This window comes from Vipera berus (assembly GCF_964194415.1).
Source record: "Vipera berus genome assembly, chromosome: 2".
Lineage (NCBI taxonomy): Eukaryota > Metazoa > Chordata > Lepidosauria > Squamata > Viperidae > Vipera > Vipera berus.
Genome location: NC_138203.1, coordinates 283930357 through 283958076, shown reverse-complemented (window position 1 = coordinate 283958076; position 27720 = coordinate 283930357). Strand labels below are relative to the sequence as shown.

Sequence of the window (27720 nt, the reverse complement as noted above, 5' to 3'; positions counted from 1 at the left end):
TAAAATTTTCTTCTTCAGTTGGTAAGTTTTCATTTTTCCAATATTGGGCAAATGCAATTCTCGCTGCTGTTAATACATGTAATATTAAATATTTGCTCTCCTCACAGTTAGCTCCTAATAGTCCTAACAAAAACAGTTCTGGTTTAAATTCAGTTTTTAGTCATTTTTTCCAACCATATATGTATCTTAACCCCAACCCTTTTTACTTTGGGGCATGTCCACCAAATATAATAAGTACCTGGCCTTTGTATACATTTCCAACAATTATTAGAAGTATTTTTAAACATTTTCGCTAATATTACTGGTGTCATATGCCACCTACAAACATTTTGTACTATTCTTTTGAATAACACACTATGTCAGGGGTGTCAAACTGGCGGCCTGCAGGCTGGATGCGTCACACAAAGGCCATGCCACCCCGGCTCCACAAAGGCAAAAGAATGTCACAATACATCATATGATGCAATTGAGTTTGACACCTGTGCACTATGTCGTTGGTTCCAAACAAGTAATACTGATTAAATTTATATGCTGTCCAACTCCGAGCAACTACAGGTAGTCCTTGACTTACAACCATTTGTTTAGTGACCGTTCAAAGTTAAACGGCACTGAAACGGCACTTATGACCATTGCACCATCACCATTGTCATGTGATTTACATTCAGATGGCAACTGGTTTGTCTATATGACAGTTGCAGTGTCCAGGGGTTAAGTGATCTTTTGGGATCTTCTGACGAGCATAGTCAATGGAGAAGCCAAATTCACTTAACAACCCTGTTACTAACTTAGCAACTGCAACAATTCACTTAAACCAGGCATGACAAACTGCTGTCCCATGGGCCAGATGCGTCACATCAAAACCGCACCTACCTCAATGCCAGCAATGGGGAAAAAGTTGCAACACGTGAGTGACATGCCTAACTTAAATGTGGCAAGAAAAGTCATAAACTGGGCAAAACTCACTTAAACTTCTCACATAGGTTTTGGGCTCAATTGTGGTCGTAAGTCGAGGGCTACCTGTATATGTGATGTCATTACTCAGTGCCCCAATTACATGTATACGTAATCCAGTGACATTAGCCCCAAGAAGGCAACCCCTTTTGGGGCAGTTGCCAGGGCAATTATTCCTGACCACTTTTGAGTTTCCCAACACATTTTGGAAAAGAAACTGATACGGAGACAAACCCACTTTAGGCAGACAACTTTTTTAAGTAGCGCAGCCCCTTGAAACCGCATCAACTCTTCAAGAAGCTAAGAAAGATCAAGCAGAAAAAAATCAAGATTTCAACCCAGCAGAAATAGAAACTAAAAAAAAGGGCAGATGTGCAGGCTGCAGAAAAAAGGGGTTCCTTCATTGAGTGTTAACTGTTAATACGGACAACAGAGAGGGCCAACTTGGTTTGAAGGAATCCCCAAAACGGTTATTACTTATTTATATGTAACATTTATATAACTATAATTATATAGTATATAAATGGCGGGGAGTAAAGAGAAATCCCAGGAATCAAACCAAATTCCATTCAAAGGCGTTTTGCTCATTCCAGCCCTGCTCTATCTCCTCCGTGCCCATCATTCCCGGCACGCAAGCCTAACCGACTTCTACAGATTTTTGAGCGTCTGCAAACGGAATGCGCAGGAGACCTTTGCCGGCCCTCAATACCGAGCAGAGGATGTGTCAAGCGATGGTTGTGTTAGAAGACGCTCTAGCCAAGAGCAGTAAACGAAGGGGGCTTCTAGGGTTTTGCCTCTGTAGGAAGCAGCCCTTTCTGACCGAGATTCTGAGGGGATAGGAGGGCGCGGGAGCCTGAGGCGGGAGCGACTTGCAGCTGCTCTTCTCCGCCTCAGAAGCTCTGAGAAAGCGGAGCCCCGCCCCTTCTCGCCCCCCCTGAAACCGGGAGAGGGGCGGGGGCGAAGGGGAGGAGCGGCCGGGGGAGGGTCCGCCGTGGCCGAGGGCCGCCTCAAAGGCAGCTTCCCCCGTTCGGATTGCGCCGAAACGGGAGACCGAATGGAGGCGCGAGGGTCTCCGTGGGCGGGAGCAGCAGCGGCCCCCGCGGTCCTTCAAGCGGGAGGCGGAGGGGAGTCCGGGGAAAGCGGCAGCTCGAGAGGCCTTCCTGAGGAGCCCCGCAACTCCGAGGCCGAGCGCCGGTGGTTCCGCAGCTGCCGCCCCCGGGAGGACGAGGGGCCCCGGGCGCTTTGCAGCCGCCTGCACCGGCTGTGCCGCGGGTGGCTGCGGCCCGAGCGGAGCGGCAAAGCCTAGATGCTGGACCGGGTGGTGCTGGAGCAGCTGCTGGCCCTGCTGCCCCCGGAGTTGGCGGGCTGGCTGCGGGAGTGCGGGGCGGAGTGCTGCGCCCAGGCGGTGGCCCTGGCCGAGGGCTTCCTGCTCGGCCCGCCGCCCTTCTCCGCCCCCCGGGAGCCGCCCGGAGAGGGCCGGCAGGTGAGAGGCAATTTCAGCCTCTTTTACGCCTCTGTTTTCTTTACAGTTAGAAAGAAAAGGCATCTAGAGAACACGTGTTGGCAGGGTGTAATATAGTCTGTGGGAATAACTTTGTGGGACATTATTCCCACATTTTTAACTTCCCACATAGTTTTTCATGGACTGGACATAATGTGGCCATAACGCAAAAGATATCTCAATTCCCACATGGTGATGGTGGAGGGGGGTATGAAATTTCATAAAAACCCTTCCTAGTTTTCCAGAGAGTCCAAGGAGAGGATCGGAAAAATGCTTTCAGAATTGCAAGATTTTATTAATGTGCTCTTACAATAAAGATAGAGCTTATATTCATTCTTGTGCTTCTTGAACATGAATGGCTGATTGTATACTATATAAACTGGATATTTATCTCTCTCACCTGCCGCCCTCCCCCCCCCACCCTCCCGGAGAGGGCCGGCAGGTGAGAGAGAATTTCATCCGGAGGGATGGGGGGGACGCTAATGGATTTAGCAGCCTCTGTAAGAAATTACAGGTATGAAGAAGAAATCAGTGCAAGGTTTTCAGCCGCTCCTAATCTTTTGGGGCTCATTTCATCTTGAGGCAAATGCTTCGGTTTCCATACTGCTAGAAAAAAAAATCCCATGGGATGTTGATGTATGTAGCTGACTTAGTAAGCAATCACAGACATTAAGAAATTAGGGCAAGCATCTGGTTAGCCCTCAGGACAGAAATGACTGTGGTTCAAGTCACCCTGCTGAGACGTGGTTTAGCCTTTTTTCACTGAAAGTGGTGATCATGGGGGGAAAAAGTCTACTTATTTCATCACACAGATCTCAAGATAAAAGAGATCTCAGGTTGTGGTAAAATTAGGAGGAGTGTTGTTTGTACATTTGTTGTTTCCCACGGCACTTTGATCCTATTCTGATTTGTGCCTTTGAATTGCAGAAGGCAGAATGTGTGAAGGGTGGGCATGATTTGCTTCCCAGACATTCCAAGAGAAATTCTCTGGATCAGCTCTTCTTTTCTGGATAGTCAGAATTATCTTAAAAGATCTATAACTAAAAATTAACTGTGATTGGGAATTTAAGGTGAGAAATAATGAAGTATTGAAATTGCCTTTTAATGACAATCACAGTGTTTTCAAGGGGTGCATTTTACCCCTGAAGGCATCTGTTTTCATCCCAAAGTCTCTCCCTGAACTACCAAGCTGATGTAGTCCCACACTGCAAGAGGCACGGAGAAGCCTCCACAAAAGGAAGGGGAGAATCATCCTATCCCTCAACAAAGGTCCCCAAATATAAAGCAAAGTAGTTCTGAAGTAAGAGATAGAAGAGGCTTAACTATATCTACAAACAGGAAAAGTCATCACTGCTTCAGACAGGAAGGCAGTGCAGAGAGTGGTGAGGATGGCCGAAAAGATCATTGGCAGTTCCCTCCTTCCCATCCAGGACATAGCACAGAAGCATTGCTTGACCAGGGTCTGTAAGATTATCTGGGACACTACACATCCTCTTCACAACCTGTTTTCTTTGTTACCTTCTGGGAGGAGGCTTCATGATATCCGTAGCAGAACATCCAGATTCAGCCATAGTTTCATTTCATACAGCATTAACTTTGTGAACTCTCAGGCTTCCTCCTTCCGTTATATATTCAAGATGGACAGTATTTAATATTTTATTGTTATGTATATATAGGGCTGTGGGTCTATACATATGTTGTATATAGTATGTTTTAGGTGTGTGTCATGTATGTGTTTCACTTTGAGAGCGGGCAACTGAATTTCATTTTTGATGTGTGTCATTGTGCCCATAGTAAAAAATGACAAAGATTATCTTATACCTGTCAAGTGAAGAGAAGGAAATGAACACTTAGTTCCTGATCGGAGTAAAATACAAAATAAAAAATGAAGTGTTTCACAAAAGTGGCTAGCATTAATCAAGAAATAGCAGCCATCCACAGAACAGGAGTTCCCAGGTTAGTCATACAGAATAATAATAATAATAATAATAATAATAATAATAATAATAATAATAATAATAATAATAATAATAAAATGTTGGAAGGGACCTTGGAGGTCATCTAGTCCAACCACCTGCTAAAGCAGGAAACCCTATACCATTTCAGACAAATGGCTGTCCAGTCTCTTCTTAAAAACTTCCAGTGTTGGAGCATTCACCACTTCTGGAGGCAGGTTGTTCCACTGATTAATTGTTCTAACTGTCAGGAAATTTCTCCTTAGTTCTAGGTTGCTTCTCTCCTTGACTAGTTTCCATCCATTGCTTCTTGTCCTGCTCTCAGGTGCTCTGGAGAACAGCCTGGCTCCCTCTTCTTTGTGGCAGCCCCTGAGATATTGGAACACTGCTATCATGTCACCCCTCACCCTTCTCTTCATTAAACTACACATACCCAATTCCAGCAACTGTTCCCTATATGTTTTAGCCTCCAGTCCCCCAATCATCTCACTTTATCTTCATTTGAAAGTGGATGATAAACCAGCCTGTTCTTTTAGTTGCAGGAGCTGTTCATGGATGATATCTCAGCAGAGCTTCAGGAAAGAGGGGATCAATCCAGTCCTAAAGAGGTTTTCTCGAGGATCCAAGTATAATAATATAATATTATAATATAATATAATATAATATAATATAATATAATATAATATAATATAATATAATATAATATAATATAATATAATATAATATAATATAATATAATATAATATAATATAATATAATAATAAGGTTGGAAGGGGCCTTGGAGGTCATCTAGTCCAACCCCCTGCTCAGGCAGGAAACCCTATACCATTTCAGGCAAATGGCTGTCTAGTCTCTTCTTAAAAACCTCCAGTGTTGGAGCATTCACCACCTCTGGAGGCAGGTTGTTCCACTGGTTAATTGTTCTAACTGTCAGGAAGTTTCTCCTTAGTTCTAGGTTGCTTCTCTCCTTGACTAGTTTCCATCCGTTGCTTCTTGTCCTGCTTTCAGGTGCTTTGGAGAATAGCTTGACTCCCTCTTTTTTGTGGTAGCCCCTGAGATATTGGAACACTGCTATCATGTCACCCCTCACCCTTCTCTTCATTAAACTACACATTTATTTATTTATTTATTTATTTATTTATTTATTTATTTATTAAATTTTTATACCCAATTCCAGCAACCGTTCCCTATATGTTTTAGCCTCCAGCCCCCTAATCATCTTTGTTGCTCTTCTCTGTACCCTTTCTAGAGTCTCGACATCTTTTTTACATCGTGGTGACCAAAACTGGATGCAGTATTCCAGGTGTGGCCTTACCAAAGCATTGTAAAGTGGTGTTAGTACTTCACTTGATCTTGATTCTATCCCTCTGTTAATGCAGCCTAGCACTGTGTTGGCTTTTTTGGCAGCTGCAGCACACTGCTGGCTCATATTGAAGTGATTGTCTACTAAGACTAAGTAGGGCCAACTTGCCCGGTAAGCCTAGGTTTCTTGTGAGAAAATGACCCAGTGAGTCTCACTGATTCAAACTTCAGGATTGTTCTGGGGAGGCACATGACGGACAATTCAGAAGAATTGTATTAGGAAGTGAAATTGATATGTTGGAATATTTTTCAAAAAAGTTTGGGACAACCAGTTTTAAAAATAAAGGCCGTTAAGCAAGACGAGAAATTATAAAAAAAAATTGTTTCAAAAATAGGCCAAAATATCCACTTAAAAACGAATCACACGAAGGACAGATTTTCTGTATAAAACCCGCTATGTCAGCACTAATTGCTTGTAAAAATAAGGGTGTTTGTCAAATGATCTGAGATTTCCAGGCTCATTTTCAATATTTTGAAATAGGCCAAGTAAGAACTTCCTAGTAGTTTGTCCTGTTTTCCAAGATATTCACAGCCATGAGGACTATGTGGATCTGCCCATTTGGTCTCTTGTAAAGCTCTGTTTTCTCTTTTGGAAGTAAAAAAAAGAGAGAGAGAGAGAGAGAGGACTGTCTGCTGGAGAAGATTTTCTTTCTCTTTCTAGGACTCTGTTCCCTTTGAGGAGGTGGCTGTGGACTTTACAGAAGAGGAGTGGGCACTGCTGGATTCTGACCAGAAAGCCTTGTGCAGAGAAGTCATGCTGGAGCTTTTTAGAAATATGGTTTCTCTGGGTAAGGACCCTCTTTGCTCTAGATTCCATTTATTGGGAAAAGTGTTTTAAGTGGGAAGTAAACAGGGAAGATATCTGCACTCAATTGCTTAAGGTGGTTAGAACTCTACTTGCCACCATCTTTTTAACTTTTCCTAATCTCAGGAAAATTAGGGTCAGAATGTTTCCTGTATAGCTAATATCCAGTGGAGGAGCCATGGTCGCAAAGAGCCCTGTACACTTATCTTTGATTCCCTTCAACTGCCAAGGCCTCCCCTAGAGCACAAGCCAGCAGAGACAATTTTGTCCAAGGTTGTCACTATAGCCACTCTTCTAGAACTGAGGCCTTGGCAAAAATGTTCCCCATGGCTTTGGGAAAGGCCTTAGATGTTCCATGGAACTCCCTTGTGTGATTGACCTATCAATAGTAAACTCTTAATCTGGTTCAGGGCTGAAAAAAATCCTTGGATACTATTAGAGTCTCTTAGATAACAATTTGTGCCCACCATCTCTTAGCTTGACACATAGCTGGTGCCAAATGTGATGATAAAATGGGCATATTTTTGATTTGGGAAGGACCCCCCCCCTTGCCATTAATGTAAATTCTAATGATAATTTCTAATTTTTCTTTTTTCTACAAGCAGGTGATGGTGATGGGCTGGTGAATGAGAAAGAAAAACAGCTGAGATTATTGACATTGGAAAGAGCAATGTCTGCAAAGAGTCATTCCTTCTCTTTTACTTTACCTAAAATACTGTATAGGAAACATAAACCACATAACTTTGTAAAATATGAGACAGATTTCAACCTAAGCAAAAAGATGAAACTATGCATGCAGTCCGGAAAGAGCTTCAGTAGCAAAAGTAATTTTCATTGGCATCAGAGGATCCACACAGCTGAGAGACCATATAAATGCATGGAGTATGGAAACAGGTTTATTGACAATTGGAACGCTATTTTCCATCAAAGGATACACATAGGGGAAAAACCATATAAATGCATAGAGTGTGGAAAAAGCTTTTGTTGGAACTCACAACTTATTCGTCATAGGCGGATCCATACTGGGGAGCGACCATATAGATGCATAGTGTGTGGAAAAGACTTTACTCAGAAAAGACATCTTACTGTTCATGAAAGGATCCACACAGGGGAGAGACCATATAAATGCTTGGAGTGTGGAAAGAGTTTTGTCAGCAAAGGATGTCTTACTGGTCACAAAAGAATTCACACAGGAGATAAACCATATAAATGCACAGACTGTGGAAAGACGTTTGCTAGGACAGGTCATCTTTATTCTCATAAAAGGACCCACTCAGTGGAGAGACCGTATAAATGCTTGGAATGTGGAAAAAGCTTTAACTGGAACAGAGATCTTATTCGTCATGAAAGGATTCACACTGGGGAGAGACCATACAAGTGCATGGAATGTGGAAAGCAATTTACTCAGAAAAGTGCTCTTATTAATCATGAAAGAATCCATACAGGGGAGAGACCACATAAATGCACAGAATGTGGAAAGTGCTTTGCTCAGAAAGGAAAACTTAATTTTCATAAGAGGATCCACACTGGGGAGAGACCATATAAATGTATACAGTGTGGAAAAGCGTTTACTCAGAAAAGTGTTCTTATTAGTCATGAAAGAATCCATACAGGGGAGAAATCATTTTAATGTACAGAATGTGGAAACAGCTTTGCTCAAACAGCACAGCTTAATGCTCATAAAAGGCTCCACAGAGAAGAGAGACCATATAAAGGCATGTAGTGTGGAAAAAGCTTTAACAATCACAAGAGATTTACTCATGAAAGAATCCACTCTCGGGAAAATCCATATGTTGCAAGGAGTGAGGATATAATTTTTCCTGGGAAAGAACATTTTACTCATAAAAGGATCCACGTAGGGAAGAAACCTAAATGGACAAAGGGGAAAGACCTCTAGTAGAAACTCTTCATTCAAAGCAGCCAGGATTTCTGTTGCCTATTTTGACTTGCATTTCTCTCCCCTCTCCCAATGCTGTGAAAACAGGGATGCAAAATAAGAATTAAGCTCTTCAGTTTCCAGCTTTTTGCCCATCACCATTTCACTATCATTTCCAACCAGAAGATTGATGGCTTCCTTGATTTCCCTCATAATTTACCTAAAAACTATATATAAAACAGGATTGACATGCATTTATCAAATTAGAAAGCATTTTCATCTGCAGTTATGTTAATTCCCACAAAATGGTGGTCTTGTTCTTTTCTGTCCTCTTAAAATTTATCTGAATAAGTGTTCTCCTTTCCCTTTATTATCTTTCGACCAGAAGTAGGAGAGAGATCATCCCCAGAAAGACAACCCGTTTTTGAACAGTTGCCAAGGCAATTGTTACTACTTGAGCTCCCCAATGCATTTTGGAGAAGAAACTCTATACTCTTACAGACTTGGAACCTTACTAATAAACTCTTACATAATGCTACAGTCTGCTATTGTGTATTCTTTTTTCACTATCACCCTGTCGTGGTTAGCAATACTGAACCCCACATTTGAGTCCAGCTAGGAGGACAAACCCACTTCAGGAAGTCAATTTCTCAGTTTTTTAAGGTAGTGCAGACCCTTGAAACCAGATCAGCTCTTCAAAATCCACTAGGTAGGAAAGATCAAGCAGAAAAGCTGAACAAAAATCCAAGACAGAACAGAACAGAAGAGAGTTATAAAAAAGAAAAGATGTAGGGAAGATTGTACTCTTTAGAAAATGGGGGATTCCTTTACTGAATCTATGGAGATTCTCAGTCATCCAGGGCAGAATTTCCCTTTGTGGAAGCATCTGTGCATTTGCCTGTTCCTTGCATAAGTGGGGATGTGCAAGATACACATGCACTCTCTACCGGCACTTCTGTGGCCTGGTTCCGAAAGGCTTAATTCTTGGCATCCCCTCCCAGAGAGGAAGAGTTGAGGAGTCCTGATCCAGGTCGTGGTTGTCCCAAAGGAGTTTTTTTCAAAAGAAAACTAGATTTTGTTTTTGCTTGAAGGCGTTTCACTTCTCATCCAAGAAGCTGAGAACTGAAGAGGAAAATCAAAGTCCGGTTGTCTTGAAAAATCACCTTTGGGGGTCCTTCATTGAGTCCCACCACAGTAATACAGACAACAGGACAAATAAAAGTGGCCTGAAGGAATCCCCACAGCATGAACCGATTGCATATTTAATACTAAATAAACGTAGTCCCTGTATGGCTGCCTTGGGCTCTTTTTATAAAGATTTGCAGCACCATCCATGTCTCACCCGGCCCTTCCATCTCTCCCAGGAATACATCCACGTCTCTAAGAGCAGGGCTTTTCAACCTTTTCACCCATTGTACCACTTTTAGGATAAGGCAATGTCCGAGTACCACCAGTCGCCCAGCAAAGTGTCAAAAACTTGACCGAAAAAAAGGAAAAAATAAAATACAGGTAGTCCTTGATTTACAACAATTTGCTTAGTGACCGTTTGAAGTTACGATGGCACTGAAAAAGTGACTTAATGACCATTTTTTACACTTATGACTGTTGCAGCATCCCCAGGGTCATGTGATTTACATTCGGATGCTTGGCAACTGATTCATGCTTATGATGGTCACAGTGTCCCAGGGTCATGTGATCACCTTTTGCAACTTTTTGACAAGTGAAGTCAATGGCTGGGGGGGCGGGTAGCTCATCACTCAGGTTGCAGGGTGCCTGTGTGGGGGGAATCCAAGGGTCTCTGGTGGAGGGGTGTGGGACGGGTGGGTGCCCTCCTTCCTCTCTCCCATTGTCCTTTCCTTCCTTTCTTTTCTCCTCCTTTGTCCCTCCCTCCCTCAGGTTGCAGGGTGCCTGTGTGTGTGGGGGTGTGGGGGGTGGAAATCCATGGGTTACTATTGGGCAGGAGGGAAACCAAACTTTTCAATAGGCATGTTACTGTTTATACGCTGAAGGGCAAATATCCCTACCTTTCTTCTTCCCTTCCTTTCTTCCTTCCCTCCCACTGTCCCTACCTTTCTTCTTTCCTTCCTTCCTTGTTTTTTTTTCTTTTAACTTGATCATATTTGAAGAAGTTCTTTTTATTCCTCCACCAACCTCGATTCATTCTCAGCAGTTCACAGTTCTGGGCTTCTTTTGTCACTTTTTTGTTTTCCCAGTTCTTCCCTAAGATTTTTTGGGTCACTTCTTCTCTTCTTTTCTCCTCCATTCTCCGAGCAATTGTGCTTTCAACAAGTCCAACTCTTCCACCCCACCTCGTCTCCTTTCCCCATTATTTCCTCTTGCTACCAGGCACTCTGTTTAGGAAAACTGCTTTCTGAAGTCCAAGATAGGGAGGTATCAGACACAGTCACGCTTCCATTGCAGTTGCCCTTAAAGTCCCGAAATTGGGCTTATTTTGTTTCCATAAAGATCGTTCTTTCCCACGTGGGCTTTGGCTGCCTCAGAAGATGCAAGGGGCCTTGCTCCTTATCGGAGACGCGCAGAGGGAGGCGTTGGGTGGGGGCAGAGCCTGGAGGAAACTCTTTGGAGGGAACTCGCTGCCCGCCTGGCCGCCCACCTCCGCGGCTCCTTCCCCGGGCGCTTCACTTCCTGCAAAGGGCGATGGGAGAGGAGCGGGCGCAGGGCCAATCAGGAGCCCTGCTAGGGGGCAAGCCGGCATGGAGAGAGAGAGAGTGCCTCTCTGTCTCTCTCTGCAAATGCTGGAGGACTGGGAGCCATAGTTGAAGGCTGAAACGCTGCCAATCCTCAATAGAAATGCTCAAAACAATGAAAACCTCAGAACGTCCGGTGGCGACGCAACGCCGAAGACAGCCGTCTTCGGGCTGCCCGCTCCGCAGCTGTGTTTTTCCATCGTAAACAGCGCCGATCAGCTGTTTAGATGGATTTGAAGCCCCCTCCTCGGGAGAAGAGGAGGGGGTGAGGCCCCAGGTAGGGGTTGAGCTCTCCGGGGCCGCCTGAGCTGAGAGTTTGGGCGGCTGAAGGATTGAGCCCCCCCGAAGCCTGGGTTGCTCCTAGCTGTGCAGCGCCCCTGCTCCGGGATTTATGGAGCAGAGCCAGGCGTTAGCAACCACCCCTGCCAAAAGGAAATACTTTTGATTATCAAGATGCAGGCAGAGCGGTACAGGAGGTCAAGGTGATGTGGACTCTTATCTTTACTCTCTAGCTCAATGGATTTTATAGCTTTAAAGTGAAAGTGCGCAATAAGTGAAAGTGGGGGAAGATGGCGGCTAAAACTTCTAAAGCTCTTCGGAGTGCGGGGTCTTCCTTGGTGCAACAGACCTCATTGCAAGCTTTGCTTCCTCCTGCACCTCCTCCGGCATTGACGCTTAAGGATTTACAAGATGCTCTTGGAAAGCATTCACAATTGATGTCTGACATGATGGATGAAAAGCTGAAAAAGTTGGAGGAGAAACTGGAGAAGAAGATGGAAGAGAAGTTTAGAGCAATGAGGGTGGACATGTTGTCTATGATTGAATCTGTAGCTGAATGTGTGCAACAGCTGGATGAAAAAGTGAAGGATCTCAGTCAAAAGAACTCTATATTAGAAGCAAAGGTATCAGAAAATGAAAATATAAGGGATAAAATGGACGGAGAATTGAGCCTTGCTCAGTATCATCAGATGCAGTATGCTATTAGAATCAGGGGTTTAAAGGAGAACTGTAAAGAAGATTTAAAGCAGCTGATTTCTGAGGCTCTGGAAGGGGTATTGGGCCAGCCAGCATCTGAAATTGAGGGAAATATGGACAAAATTTTTCGTGTAAATTCATGGATTGCAAGACAAAGGAAGTTACCCAGAGATGTGGTGGTCTATTTTACAAAGAGAGTAATTAGAGATGAAGTTATTCAAGCTGCCTATGATACTAAACTGGTAGTGGCTGAGCAAGAAGTCTTGGTTTTAAAAGAGATTCCTCCGAAGATTTTAAGAAGGAAAGATTTTGCATTTTTAGTACAGGAACTTAAGAAATGTGATATTAAGTTTAGATGGGAGATTCCAGTTGGACTGGTGGTGACGCATGAAGGTAAAAGACATCGTCTGGTTACTGTGGCCCAGGCACGTGATTTTTATAGCAATGTGTTAAAAGCAACCCCCCTATCATTTTTGGAAGCTGTTAAGGGATACGGCGAGGGAAAGCTTCAAGATGTTGCAGACAGACAGATAGAGGACAATGGTGTTGGAGGGGATCAAGATACAGTTTCATTGGATGTTGCAGGAGGCCAGAGGAAGACGCGTGCCGCCTTAAGAAGAGCGAGACGAGAGCAAGAGCAAGACCAGCAGATAGTTATGGAATCTCCAAAGTGTATTTACAGTGAAGATGTGGGAGGGGCGCGGTCCAAAGAAGTTTTGGGGGTCATGACAGACGTGCTCCAAAAGTTTTGGGGCGTTAAGATTGCTGATTAAATTTTTAAATTAGTATCTTAATGGATTAAATTTATCATAGAGGAGAAAGAAAGTTTTTTTTTAATATTTAACACAATTTAAGATGGATGTTATTTGCTTGTTAGAAAAGTATATTAGGGTTATGGACTAAAAGTGTGTGTTGAACACATTTGGTGTGATACATGCAAGAATTATTTTTGATTATGGTTTAGTTTGGTTGGAGATTATTAAGGTTAATAGATAGGCGCTTTTGGCGCGTAACTGAGAATTTGTTTATTTTTTTTCTTTGAAATTAATATGAATAAGGACTGGGATTAAGAAAATCTATTCTGAGTAAAGCTCTTTTTTGTTTTTCTCTTTTTCTTTTTTACTTTATTTGTAATATTAATATTGTTTGTATTCATTTTACATGAGCTAGAGGGAGATAGAACTAATAGTTTATTGCTGATAACATAGGGGTGCTTATGTTTGTTTTTTGATTTTATACCCTGTATTTAGCTCTGGGAAGTCGGGGGGGGGGAGGAGGGAATGGGGGGAAGGGATAGGGAGGGTTGGGTGGGGGTGGGGGAGGGGGGATTAAAGTTAAAATGTATTGTAAAACTTTTTAAATAAAAAAAACAATGAAAACCTCAGACAGGAGGAAGAGCTGCTGGGCGGGCAGGCAGGTGTCTTGCTCGGCTGTGGCTTGGGGGGCACTTTTTTCAGTGCCATTGTAATTTTGAACAGTCACTGAGCGAACTGTTGGAAGTCGGGGACTACCTGTACATCACTTTTTCCCTTTGGGGGGGGTGTCATCAATTTTTGACACCTTGCTAGGTGACTGGTGGTACTCGGATGTTGCCATATCCTAAAAGTGGTACAGTGGGTGAAAAGGTTGAAAAGCCCTGCTCTAGTAGAAACTCTTATCTGACTCACCGTTAAAGCAGGGCTTTTCAACCTTTTCACCCATTGTACCGCTTTCAGGATATGGCAACATCCGAGTACCACCAGTCACCTAGCAAGGTGTCAAAAATGCGATGACCAAAAAAAAAAAAAGGAAAAAGTGCTGAAGTACAGGTAGTCCTCGACTTACAACAGTTCGTTTAGTGACTGTTTGAAGTTACAATGGCACTGAAAAAAGTGCCTCCCAAGCTACAGCCAAGCAAGACACCTGCCTGCCCGCCTGGTGGCGCTCTTCCTCCTGTCTGAGGTTTTCATTGTTGTGAGCATTTCTGTTGAGGATTGGCAGCGGGGGTGGGGTGGTGTTTGGTTTTTATTTCCCCCACACCATCTGCTGGGTACTTGCAGCAGGTTTTGGTACTTAACATGATCCTGGGACACTGTGACCGTCATAAATATGAATCAGTTGCCAAGCATCTGAATGTAAATCACAAGACCCTGGAGATGCTGCAACATTCCAGCTAATCTGGGCTCAGAAGCGCCAGGATCAGCGCTGACCTCCAGCTGGAGCCTGGCGCTGATCCTGGTGCTTCCGCTGAGCCCTGACAGCCCTGAAGAAGCGCTGATCCTGGCGTGTCCGCTCAGCCCTGATAGCCTTGTAGCTCCAGCTGTCTATTGCTCAGGCTTGTGTGGTGCTACCACCAGTTCAGCTCATTCCCCTCCCCCACTACCCCTTTTCTAGGATGGTAGCGTACTACCTGCCAGGTGCCAATGTACCACAGGTGGTACCCGTACCACTGGTTGAAAAGCCCTGCGTTAAAGGATCTGCACAGGAGAAATCATGCACATGCAAGGAGTGTTGAAAAGCTAAACTTGGGAAGGACACTAATTCTCATAAAATGTAGTGATGTTACTTCCCATCAAAGTATCAACCCAGGGGGCAGACCATATTAATGCCTGGAATGTGAAAAGAGCTTTTCTGATAGCAGCGACCTTACTCAATATCAAAGGATGCACAAAGCGGATAAACTGCATAAATGCTGGAGTGTGGAAAGAGCTTTACAGAAAGGAAAACCTAATTCTCACAAAAGCATCCACACAGGAGAGAGAATGTATAAATGCATGGAGTGTGGAAAGAGCTTTATTGACAAATGGAGAGTTATTTTCCACCAAAAGATACATATGGGGGGAAAGATCATATAAATGCATGGAGTGTGGAAAAAGATTTAGTCAGAATTCAGAACTTATCCATCATAAAAGGATCCACACTTGGGACAAACCATACACGTGGATGGAGAGGGAAAAGAGCTTTTCTTGGAAAGGACATCTTAATTCTCATAAATTAATTAATTCTCATAAAATAATCCACACCATATAAATGCTTGGAGCATGGAAAAAGTTTTGCTCATAAAGGATGTCTTACTGATCATGAAAGAATTCACAAAGGGGAGAGACCATATAAGTGCACAGAATGTGGAAAGAGCTTTGCTCTGATAGGACATCTTTATTCTCATAAAAGGCTGCACACGGGAGAGACCACATAAAAGCAAAGAGTGGAAAAAACTTTCATTGGAGGAGAGGTCTTATTTGTCATGAAAGAATCCACACTGGGGAGAGATCATACAGGTCCATGGAGTGGAAAACAATTTACTCAGAAACATCATCTTATTAATCACGAAAGAATCCATACAGGGGAGAGACCATATAAAGGCATAGAATGTGGAAAAAACTTTGCTGAGAAAGGACAACTTAATTCTTATAAAAAGATCCACACATAACAGAGCATATAAATAAATGCATGCTGTGTGGATAAAGCTTTAAAAGTTAAAAGACATTTACTAATAAAGAATCCATGCACTTGGGAAATAGTATATACTGCATGGAGTGTGGAAATAATTTTACTGGGAAAAAAACCATATAAATCTATGGAAGGAGCTTCAGAATAATCCTTCTGGTCCCCAAAACTTGAATTCATTCAGAGTAACTAAGTCTTCAGTTGTCTGTTTTGACCTGTGCTTTTCATCTCTCTCCCTATGCTATCGAAAGCGAGATGCAAAATATGAATTAAGCCATTCAGTTTCCTGCTTTTTGCCCCTCACTATCTCACTATCTTTTCCAACCAGAGAACTGGTAGCTTCCTGGACTTCCATCTTAATTTAACTAAAAAACACTATATAAAACAGAAATTGCATAGAAATATCAAATGCAGAATTATGTTAATTCCCACACAATAGTGCTCGCTTTTCTTTCCTCTTAAGATTTGTCTAAAGAAATTTTCCCATTCCCCTTTGTTATCTTCTGACCAGGAGAAGGATGAGTGAGATCAGACCCAGAAAGACAACCTCTTTTTGAGCAGTTGCCAAAGCAATTATTCCTCACCACTTGAGCTTCCCAACACATTTTTGGAAAAGAAAGTATACTGTTGATAGTCTTGGATCTTTATTAATAAAGTCCCATGACCTATAATTCTGCCACAATCTTCCATGTATTCTTTTTCACTATCTCATCCTGTCATCGTGGCCAGTGATACAGAGCCCCATATTTGAGTCCACCTAGGAGGGGGATAAACCCACTTCAGGAGGTCAATTTCTCTGTGTGTGTGTGTGTGTGTGTGTGTTAAGTAGTGCAACCTTTTGAAATCAGATCTTTTCAAAAAAAATCAACCAGCCAGAAAAGATCAAGCAGAATAGGTAACTTAAGTCAAGACTTCAACAGAAGAGAAACAGAAACTATACAGATACAGGGTAGAAAGCAGGGGTCTTCAAATTTGGCCCTTTTATGATTTGTGGACTTCCAACTCCCAGAATTCCTCAGCCGGGCACGCTGGCTAAGGAAAGGGCCAAGTTTGAAGACCCATGGGATAGATCGGGGTAGGCAACCTTGGCTTTTGTATGACTCTTCAGCTCCCAGAAGTCCACGAGTCATAAAAGAGCCAAGGTTGCCTACCCCTGGGATAGACTGTAGTCTATAGAAAAAGGGGGATTCATTGAGTGTCATCAATACAATACAGACAACACAACGGTCCAATAAACTGGCCCGAAGAAATCCCCAAAGAATTTATTGCTTCTATGTTGATTTAATAATGTATCAATTTGAAGAACGGATGCCTGCTCTCCACCTCTTTCCTTTTCTCACATTTGCGGTGTCCTTCCTCAAGTCTCTCTCCCCCCCCCCACTTTCCATCTGTCCACATCCACATTTTCAAGAGGATTCCGAGAGAAAAAAATCCCGGTGCCCAGAAGCAGCAATCAAACCAGGATTCACCCACAGGCGTTTGGCTCATTTCAGCTGCGCTCTACTTCCATCGTCCCCTCTGTATTGGCCCCCTAACTCTGCACAGCCCCTCATTCATTCCCCTACCAAGCGTTTGGCCTGTTCAAACCTTATCTGACCTCTTACGGTCAGCATGGAACAAGGCATGCGCAGAGAGCTTTTGCCAGCCCGCGGTAGCTTCTGAGGACAGGAACGCTGGTAAATTGCATTAGGCGTGGCGCTCTAGCTGAGAGCAGTAAACCAAAGGATTACAGAATTTTGCCCGTCTAGGAAGCATCCCTCTCTAGCTCGGTGTCTGGGAGGACAGCGGAGCGCGGGAAGTTTTGGCGGGAGCGACCTGCAGCTGCTCTCCCCCTCAGAAGTTCTGAGGAGGCGGAGCTCCGCCCCTTCTCGGGAAAGGGGCGGAGGGAGGGCGGCTTCGGAGGGAGCTTCTCCCATTTGGGCTTCGCCGAAGCGAGAGGCCGAATGGAGGCTCCGGGGTCTCCGTGGGCGGCAACAGCAGCAGCCCCCGCGACCCTCCCCGAGGGGCCCCACAGCTCCGAGGCCGAGCGCCGGCGCTTCCGCAGCTGCCGCCCCCGAGAGGACGAGGGGCCCCGGGCACTCTGCAGCCGCCTGCACCGGCTGTGCCGCGGGTGGCTGCGGCCCGAGCGAAGCGGCAAAGCCGAGATGCTGGACCGGGTGGTGCTGGAGCAGCTGCTGGCCCTGCTGCCCCCGGAACTGGCGGGCTGGCTGCGGGAGTGCGGGGCGGAGAGCTGCGCCCAGGCGGTGGCCCTGGCCGAGGGCTTCCTACTCGGCCCGCCGCCCTTCTCCGCCCCGCGGGAGCCCCCCGGAGAGGGCCGGCAGGTGAGAGGGAATTTCAGCCTCTTTTACGCCTCTGTTTTCTTTACATTCAGAAAGAAAAGGCATCCAGAGAACACGTGTTGGCAGGGTGTAATATAGTCTGTGGGAATAACTTTGTGGGACATTATTCCCACATTTTTAACTTCCCACATAGTTTTTCATGGACTGGACATAATGTGGCCATAACGCAAAAGATATCTCAATTCCCACATGGTGATGGGGTGGAGGGGGGTATGAAATTTCATAAAAACCCTTCCTAGTTTTCCAGAGAGTCCAAGGAGAGGATCGGAAAAATGCTTTCAGAATTGCAAGATTTTATTAATGTGCTCTTACAATAAAGATAGAGCTTATATTCATTCTTATAATAATAATAATAATAAGTTGGAAGGGACCTTGGAGGTCATCTAGTCCAACCCCCTGCTAAGGCAGGAAACCCTAAACCATTTCAGAAAAATGGCTGTCCAGTCTCTTCTTAAAAATTTCCAGTGTTGGAGCATTCACCACTTCTGGAGGCAGGTTGTTCCACTGGTTAGTTGTTCTTGTGCTTCTTGAAGCTGAATGGCTGATTGTTTCCTCCAGTCAGGATTCCCAAAACAGGGAAGCAGATCCCAAACCTGAATCCAAGAGGGCTCCTCTAGCTACTAATAGCTCTTCCCCATCCACAAAAATATGTGTTTATAGTTCACTTGGATCATCAACTGGTCCTTTTAGAAATCTTGGTCAGTACCATTAGCTATGAACTTAAAATAAGTGAACTCTGTCTCATGAACTGGATCTATTAAGCAAACCAGATGTTGGAAACATATTTCTTCTAGATAATATTTTTGGCTAGAACCAGGAAACAAGAATTATTACACACAGGTATTTCACACAATGCAAGTTAGTACAAAGAACGAACAGAGGATTATACGTAGTTATGAAATAAAAGATGAAAATTGTTTTTAGCTGGACCAAATAGTATTTAGGTTGCATATTTCAAAACATGTTTGATGTTATGAGGCAAAAGCATAGCTTCACAGTATTTGGATGGAGTGAGCACATTGGTCTTAAAAAGCAGTGATATTTAGTAAAATAATTTAGCAAATTATGCTTTGAATATAGTTACCATTTTTTACATTGCTTCATTTCAGCAAAACTAAATAGAGATACAGATTCCAAGCCTACATGATTTTCCCAACTAACATAACCAAAAAGATTGTCTGATTATTACTATTATTATTACAAGTATTGTGGTTCACAAAAGTGTCAGGCAATAATCAAGAACTAACAGCCACCCACAGAACAGGATTTCTCAAGTTCTCTTATGCTGACTTGAGTTTGAAAAGTACAATTGGAGAGAAAAAGGTAAGGCAAGTGAACTAACATGGTTGACATTATTTGAAACTGGATCATAAATACAGGCTATTTAAGTTGCAGGAGCCATTCATGGGAGAGATCTCAACAGTGCTCCAGGGAAGAGGAGATCCATCCTTTTATTCTGAAGAGCTTTCTTTCAATAACATCACACTGGGGCCACCTTGCCAGGTAAGTTCATTTGAAAGTGGAAATGTAATTAGGAAATGTATAAGTTGGAACAATTTAATCTTAATATTTTTGAAAAGACTTTGGAAAAGCACATGAAAAATAAAAGCCATGAAGTGAAACAAAACCAATTGTACAAAAATTGCTTCAGAAATAGGCCAGTATATCCACTTAAGAATAAATTACAGGATGGGCAAATTTCTCATATAAAAACCTCTACATCAAAGCTGACAAGTTTTAATGATAAGACTGTTGGTGAAATAACTTGATATTTCCAGGTTTGTGAACAATTTGAAATAGGCCAGGTAAAGAATTCTTAATAGATCTCTCCTGTTTTCTAAGAAATGTGTATTTTACTGGGCCAGAGAGATGCGGCCAGGAGATTCCCCTGCCCAAAATGATTTTGGTGAGTTATTCAAGGCCAGGGGAGGGAGGTCCCCAAGGAATACCATTCTGCAACTTGGATGCATCTAAGTCATGTTTTGTGCCTTTAAAACATCAGCATGGAGGACATAGAGAGGGCCTTCCCACCCTTAAGGACTATATGAACCTGCACGGTCAGATTGTGGCCTGTCAGTTTTTATCAATCATGGCACAGAATATTATTGTAAAAAGCAGTTTAGGGAATGGTCTGTCCGTGGGCAGTTTTTGGTTATGGAAGTTCCTGTCATGATTTTCATTACAGTTACTAATTCTAGTGTGATCTAGTCCCAATTTATGGCATATCATTATTTTAGTCCACCTAGGGATATTATTGCAGTTTGCATGTTCCTGTGCTTTGATATGGAGAGTATATCATTCATTAAAATTGTATATCGTTCAGAATCATTTTGCAAAACTGGTTTATTGTGCAAATCTGCCAAACGTTTGCATTCCATTGCAGCAAAGATTCTCCCTGGTTCATTTTTTCTGTTCTATATATTCAAAATTATCTTAAAACATTTATCACTAAGTTAAGCCAGACTGGGAATTTGACATGAGAAAGAATGAAGTATCCAAATTGCTTTTAATGAGTGTCACAATATTTTTAGGAGATGCATTTTACTTTCACAAGCATCTTGGTGTTCACTTCATAGTCTTCCCCTGAACTGCCAAGTTTGTGGTTTCCTCACTGCAAGAAGCACAGAGAAGCCACTCCAAAGGAAGGGGATATTGATCCTGTCTTTCTCAGGAGATAAAGGCCCCCAAATCTAAAGAAAAAAGAGGACAAGATAGTACAGGCATAAATACACACATAAAATGAAAAGGCCATAATGGTCAGGTAAAGGGGAGGAGATAAAGAAGCATCTCCTGATCAGAAGGAAAAGAGGAAATATGAAAGAAGAAATAAAGTATTTGACAAAAGTGTCAGGCGATTATCAAATAACAGCCACCCACAGAGCAGGGGTTCTCAAGTTTCCTTATATTGACTTGAGTTTGAAAAGTACAGTTGGAGAGAAAAAAGTAAGGCAAGTGAACTAATATGGTTGACTTTATTTATTTAATTTAATTTATTTATTTATTTATTTTTGGGACTTATATGCCACCCTGTAGAAATCCCAGACCTACAAAAGACCCTTTTTATTCCTATATTAAAAAATTACAAGGTTCTCCCTTCCTGTCTCCAGTGATAATATTTCTGCAAGTGCAAAATCTGCTTTCCTCTACCTGCAAAAGACCTTTTTTGATTTCCATATTAAAAGTTCAACACTTCTGCCTTTTCCCCAATTAGCAATTGTTAAGTCACATTCCTGCACTCAGTTTAACACTTCTACCTGATCTGCAATTGTAAGGCCACATTCCTACATTCCATCTCTGCCTCTGGTGATAAAACTCTTTTCTTATTTACAACCACATTCCTGTCTCTGATTCACATGTGTATACAACAAAGACTTGTTTCATTTAAATTGCCCTGTATATAGTTTCCTGTCTCCTGAAGTTGTCCTTGCTTCAAGATGGGGCCTCTGCCTTCCCCCATTTAAGTCTGCATTCCTGTGATAAACCTTTGCCCCTTGCTTCATTTACAACAAGACTTGTCTTTTATAATTGTCTATGTTTCAAGTTATGTTTCAAGTCATGCCTTTCAAGATATGCCTTCTTGACTGATGACAACCCTTGTATTCTCTGTTAGCATTTGTAATATGATAAGCTATGCTTTATTGTTTCCTGTGATGACCTTTGCTCTCTTCATTAGCAGATGTGTACAATGAGTTATGTTTTCCCTTTGACCTTCCATGAGTGTTTTTCCCCCCTCCCAAATGAAACAGCCTAATAAAAAGAGGGTGTCCAGAGCTGTTCGGGGGGCACACCATCCACCCCGGGCACTTCCGTGCTCCCTCACCTTGAGCAAACTTGTGTTGGTGCCTCAGTTTGTCCTAGGACTCTGCCTAATCATCGCAGTTCCCAAGTGTGACCGTCGGAACTTCCGGCACACTGGGTCGGTGACAAAGGGCAAGATCCTTCCATATTCAAGGTGTTCACCCTTGCGAGGGTCCCTCTAAATTCTCACCCCTGTTACGGGGCTCTAAGAGTTGAGGCCAGAACCCTGATCAGTCGCTCATTGCAACACCACCCTATCTCCCGAAGGACTCAGGGCGGCTAACAACAATAAAGCACAATAATACAAATGTTAAAAAAGATTAAACTAACAAGCCCCAATCATAAAATGATAAAATATTAAAAAATATTCTATTTAAAAATCCCTATCGTCAGTCCAGGTCAGCCTGATGGAAGAGAAATGTTTTAAGGCCGCGACGAAAGGACCGGAGATCCGGGGCCATCCGGAGCTCAAGGGGAAGTTGATTCCACAGGGCCGGCGCTCCCACAGAGAAGGCCCTCCCCTTGGGGGTCGCCAGCCGACATTGTCTAGCCGACGGCACCCTGAGGAGGCCCTCCCTGTGTGAGCGCACCGGGCGATGGGAGGTCATTCCTGGCAGCAGACGGTCCTGCAAATATCCCGGGCCTAAAAAAGTGGATCATAAATACAGGCTATTCTTTCAGTTGGAGGAGCCATTCATGGGAGAGATCTCAACAGTGCTCCAGGGAAGAAGAGATCCATCCTTTTATTCTGAAGAGCTTCCTTTCAATAACATCAAACTGGGGCCACCTTGCCAGGTAAGTTTAAGTTCTTGTGAAAAGATTAAAGTCCTTCTGCTCATGAGCTACTTTAAAAACCAAATGCAACACGTGAAGTAAAACAATGCCCACTGTACAAATAGACCAATATATGCACTTAAAAATAAATTATAGGATAGACAAATTTCTGATAGCAAGGTCAAAGCTAAGCAGTTTTAATGGTAAGACTGTTGTCAAGTGACTTGATATTTCCAGGGTCATTTACAACATTTTTAAATAGGCCAGGTAAAAAATTCCTGGTAGGTATGTCCTCTTTTCTAAGAAATTTGTATTATGCTGATTCTGTGAGAAAAGGTCAGAGGGGATTCCTCTGCACAAAATCATCTTGGTGAGAGAATAGAATGGAATTGTCAGAGTCCTTACAGGAATGGAATGGAATGGAATGGAGGGATCTTGGAGGTTTTCTAGTCTAACCCCTGCTCAGGCAGAAATCCTACACCAGTGGTGGCAAAGCTATGGCATGGGTGCCAGAGGTGGCACTCAGAGCCCTCTCTGTGGGCACCTGTGCCATACCTCGGAGGTGGTAACTGTCCTTCAACCAGCCATCTGCTAACTTGCCGAAGTCACACGTGGCCAGATGCATCCCAGCATGGCTGGTTTCCCACCCCACCCCGTCCCTCCTGGCCTCGCATGCTCTCTTTTTCCCCAGGCATGACCCAGTGCATCGCTTCCTCAGCTGTCAGCCAACCATCCATCTTGGAGGCGGCTTCTTTGAACTGCTGGCGATGGGCTGCGGAGCCCCAGAGTGCGCCAGTCGAGGGGCCAGCAGGCTGTGGCTACTGATGGACACCGTCGGCCCCCATGCACTTGCTGGCCTCTCTGTGGCTGATGGTGTCAGGCAGCAGCCACCCCGGTTCTTGACTTGCCCCATGGCAATGGCACCCCCTCACTACCTCGCCTTATCCCGCAGGATGAACCTCCTACCTACCACACCTACCAGAGACCCCCTGGATCTCCCCCAACTCTGCCCACCCCCCACAGGTGTCCTGAGCGACATTGAGGTGACCACATCCACCTTGGCCACACCCACCCAATCTTCCATGACCACCACAGCCACACCCACCCAGTAGGCCACACCCACCTGGCACCCAGCAATAAATAAGTGGGTTTTGGGTTGCAGTTTGGGCACTTGGTCTCTAAAGGTTTCGCCATCACTGCCCTACCCCATTTCAGACAAATGATTGTCCAATTTCTTCTTAAAAATTCCCAGTGTTGGAGTATTCACAGCTTCGGGAGGCAAATTGTTCCACTGATTAATTGTTCTATCAGGAAATTTATCCTTAGTTCTATGTTTCTTCTCTCCTTGATTAGTTTCTATCCATTGCTTCTTATCCTGCCTTCAGGTGCTTTGGCATTATTCCTTTGCAGTTATTCTAGGCCAGGGGAGGGGGCTCCCCAAGTAGTCCATTCTATAACTTGGATGCATCTAAGCCATGTTTTGTGCCTTTAAGACAGCAGCATGGAGCAGGTGAAGGTGGATGTCTACCCCATAAGAAAATGTCCATTTGGACTCTTCCAGAGCCTTGTTTTCTGTTTTGGAAGTAAGAAGTAAGAAAGAAAACAGCAGAGGACTGTCTTATGGGAAAGTTTTTATTTTTCTTTCTAGGACACTGATCTCTTTGAGGAGGTAGCTGTGGACTTCACAGAGGAGGAGTGGGCACTGCTGGATTGTGACCAGAAGGCTTTGTGCAGTGAAGTCATGCTGGAGGTTTCTAAGAATATGGACGCTCTGGGTAAGGACCCCCTTTGTTCTGGGTTCCATTGATTAGGAAAGGTGTTTTAAGTGGGAGTTAAACGGGGAAGATATACATGCCTTCAGTTGCATAATGTGGTCAGAACTCTACTTGGCCATCACGTGTAAAACTTTTCCTAATCTCAAGAAAATTAGGATCACGATGTATAGTACCAATATGTAGCTAATATCCAGTGGAGAGCTATGGGTGCAAAGAGCCCTGTACACGTCCCCTTCATTTCCTTTAACTGTCAACCCCGGATGACAAACCAGCCGAGGCACTTCATGGGGAATTTATCCAGGGTTGTCATCAGAGCCAGAACACAGCAAAGGCCTTGGCAGATATGCTCACCATAGCTTTGTGAAAGGCTTTAGATGCTCCATGGAAATGCCTGAGCAGATTGACCTATCAACAGCAAAGCCTTAATCTGGTTCAGGGTGAAAAATCCCTTGCATACCAATTCTAATGAGAATTTCTGGTGGGTTTGTTGTTTTTTTGTTCCAAACAGGTGATGGGCTAGAGAATGAGAACGACAACCAGCTTAGACTATTTAAACTGCAAATGGCAGTGTCTTCAAAGAGCCATTCTTTCTCTTTTGCTTTACCTAAAATGCTGCCTAGGAAGCACAAACCACAAAAGTATGTAAAATATGAGAGGGATTTCAGTCTAAACAAAGAGATGAAAATATGCATGAAGTGTGGAAAGAGCTTCAGTAGAAACTCTAATCTTCATCGCCATCAGCGGATCCACACAACTAAAAAATCATATAGTTGCAAGGAGTGTGGAAAGATTTTTACTTGGAAAGGGCAACTTACTTTTCATGAATGGATCCACACAGGGGAGAGACCTTATAAATGCACAGAATGTGGAAAAGCCTTCAGTACAAACTGTAATCTGAGTCGCCATCAGCAGATCCACACAAGTGAAAAACCATATAATTGCAAGGAGTGTGGAAAGACATTCATTGAGAGTAGTGATATTATTTCCCATCAAAGGATCCACACAGGGGAGAGACCATATAATTGCCTGGAATGTGGAAATAGTTTTTTTGACAACAGTCACCTTACTCGACATCAAAGGGGCCACACAAGGGATAAAATGCATAAATACCTGCAGTGCGGAAAGAGCTTTACTTGGAAAGAAGACCTTAATACTCATAAAAGGATTCACATAGGAGAAAAACCATTTAAATGCCTGGAGTGTGAAAAAAGCTTTTCTTGGAACTCAGGTCTTATTCGTCATAATGTGATCCACACTGGGGACAGACCATATAAATGCATGGAGTGTGGAAAGACCTTTTTCTTCTACAAAGACCTTACTCGCCACCTAAGGATGCACACGGGAGGGAAACCGCATAAATGCATGGAGTGTGGAAACAAATTTCGTTGGAACTCAGAACTTATTGATCATAAGAGGATCCACACTGGGGAGAGACCGTATAAATGCATGGAATGTGGAAAGCAGTTTGCTCAGAAACAATATCTTACTAAACATGAAAAAATCCATACAGGGGAAAAACCACATAAATGCACAGAATGTGGAAAGTGCTTTGCTCAGAAAGGACGACTTAATTTTCATAAGAAGATCCACACTGGGGAGAAACCTTATAAATGTATACAGTGTGGGAAAGCATTTACTCGGAAAAGTAGTCTTATTAGTCATGAAAGAATCCATACAGGAGAGAAACCATTTCAATGTACAGAATGTGGAAAGAGCTTTGTTCAGAAAAGCCAACTTAAAATTCATCAGACAATCCATACAGGAGAGAGACCATATAAATGCACAGAATGTGGAACAGCCTTCAGAAGATACTCTAATCTGACTCGCCATCAGCGGATCCACACATTAAAAACTATATAGTTGCGAAGACTATGGAAACATATTCACTGAGAGTAGTGGTATTATTTCCCATCAAAGGATCCACCCAACGGAGAAACCATATAAATGCTTGGAATGTGGAAACAGCCTTATTGTCAACAGAGATTTTATTCGACATCAAAGATTCCACACAGATGGTTGGAGTATGGAAAAAGCTTCACTCAGAAAGGGAAACTTAATTCTCAAAAAAGGATCCACACAGGAGAGGGACCATATAAATGCATGGAGTTTTATTGACTACTGGCACCTTAGAGGTAAAGGTAAAGGTTCCCCCGCACATGCGTGCTAGTCGTTTTCGACTAGGGGCCGGTGTTCATCTCAGTTTCAAAGCTGAAGAGCCAGTGCTTGTCCGAGGACGTCTCCATGGTCATGTGGCCAGTATGACTAGACTCCAAAGGCGCATGGAACGCTGTTACCTACCCACTGTAGTGGTCCCTATTTTTCTACTTGCATTTTTACGTGCTTTCGAACTGCTAGGTTGGCAGAAGCTGGGACAAGTAACAAGTGCTCACTTTGTTACGCGGCACTCAGCACCTTACTTTCTATCAAAAGATGCACATGGGTGAAACACCATATAAATGCAGAGTGTGGAAAAAGCTCATCACAACTGATAATTTATTTGTCATAAGAGGATCCATACTGGGAAAAGACTAAACATATAGAATGTGGAAAGGGCTTCAGTTCAAACTGTAATCTTATTTGCTATCAGAAGATCCACACAATTGAAAAACCATATAATTATAAATGTGGAAAGAGATTAAGTTGAGAGTAGTGATATTATTTCCGATCACAGGATGCACACAGGAGAGAGATTATATAAAGACTTTTAGTATGGTAAAAGCTTTAACAGTTACAAGACATTGTCTCATGAAAGAATCCAGACTGGGGAAAATCTACATACATGCACGGAGTGTGAAAAGGGCTTTTCTTGGAAAGGACAACATAAATCAAAATATGTCCACAGAAGAAATCATATAAATCTATGCAATGAGCTTCATTCAGACAGTCAAATCACTCATTTAATTTAATTTAATTTATTAATATTTCTATACCGCCCTTCTCCCGAAGGACTCAGGGCGGTGTACAGGGCAAGAATAAAACAAGAGTTACAAAAATTAAAAGATAATTAAATACATGCCCATAAAAACAGTTGATACATTAATAAAAACCCCAATAAAATGATAATAAAAAACCCCCACCAATCCCCCCTCAGGCCAGGCCGGCTTGTTCGAACAGGTATGTTTTCAGATCGCGGCGAAAGGAGCGGAGATCGGGCGCCGTCCGGAGCTCAACCGGTAACTGGTTCCATAGCTTCGGGGCGCCCACAGAGAAAGATCTCCCCCTGGGGGCCACCAATCTACATTCTCTGACCGGTGGCACCCTGAGGAGTCCCTCTCTGTGGGAACGCACAGGGCGGAGGGAAGTTGACGCCGGCAGCAGGTGTTCCCTAAGGTACTCATCATCTAATGCAGATGGGAAAGAAGCTTATTGCATAGTATATGCAAAAATATTTTGTTTGATTTGTAATCTTATTCATGAGGGTTTTTTACTTTCCAAGCAGTGGAGACAGCACAACACAGCATTAACAAATCTATAC

At 43.3% G+C, this 27720-nt stretch overlaps 1 protein-coding gene and 1 pseudogene across 2 annotated transcripts; both read left to right on the top strand.

Moving 5' to 3' along the window:
- The first annotated feature begins 817 nt into the window (after positions 1–817).
- On the top strand, positions 818–15308 carry LOC308663037 (annotated as a pseudogene). The gene is made up of 6 exons: positions 818–904; positions 1754–2434; positions 6431–6557; positions 7852–7914; positions 8071–8194; positions 15218–15308. The product of its transcript is annotated as an uncharacterized misc_RNA (transcript).
- A 2194-nt stretch (positions 15309–17502) lies between these two features.
- LOC308663036 (uncharacterized protein) lies at positions 17503–26801 on the top strand (the record flags this gene model as incomplete). The annotated part of the gene is made up of 5 exons (XM_081319179.1): positions 17503–17880; positions 19294–19401; positions 22378–22491; positions 24119–24245; positions 24754–26801. 5 exons carry the CDS (start codon positions 17503–17505, stop codon positions 26103–26105), a joined length of 2079 nt encoding a protein of 692 aa, XP_081175305.1. The 3' UTR covers positions 26106–26801.
- Between the last annotated feature and the right edge of the window lie 919 nt (positions 26802–27720).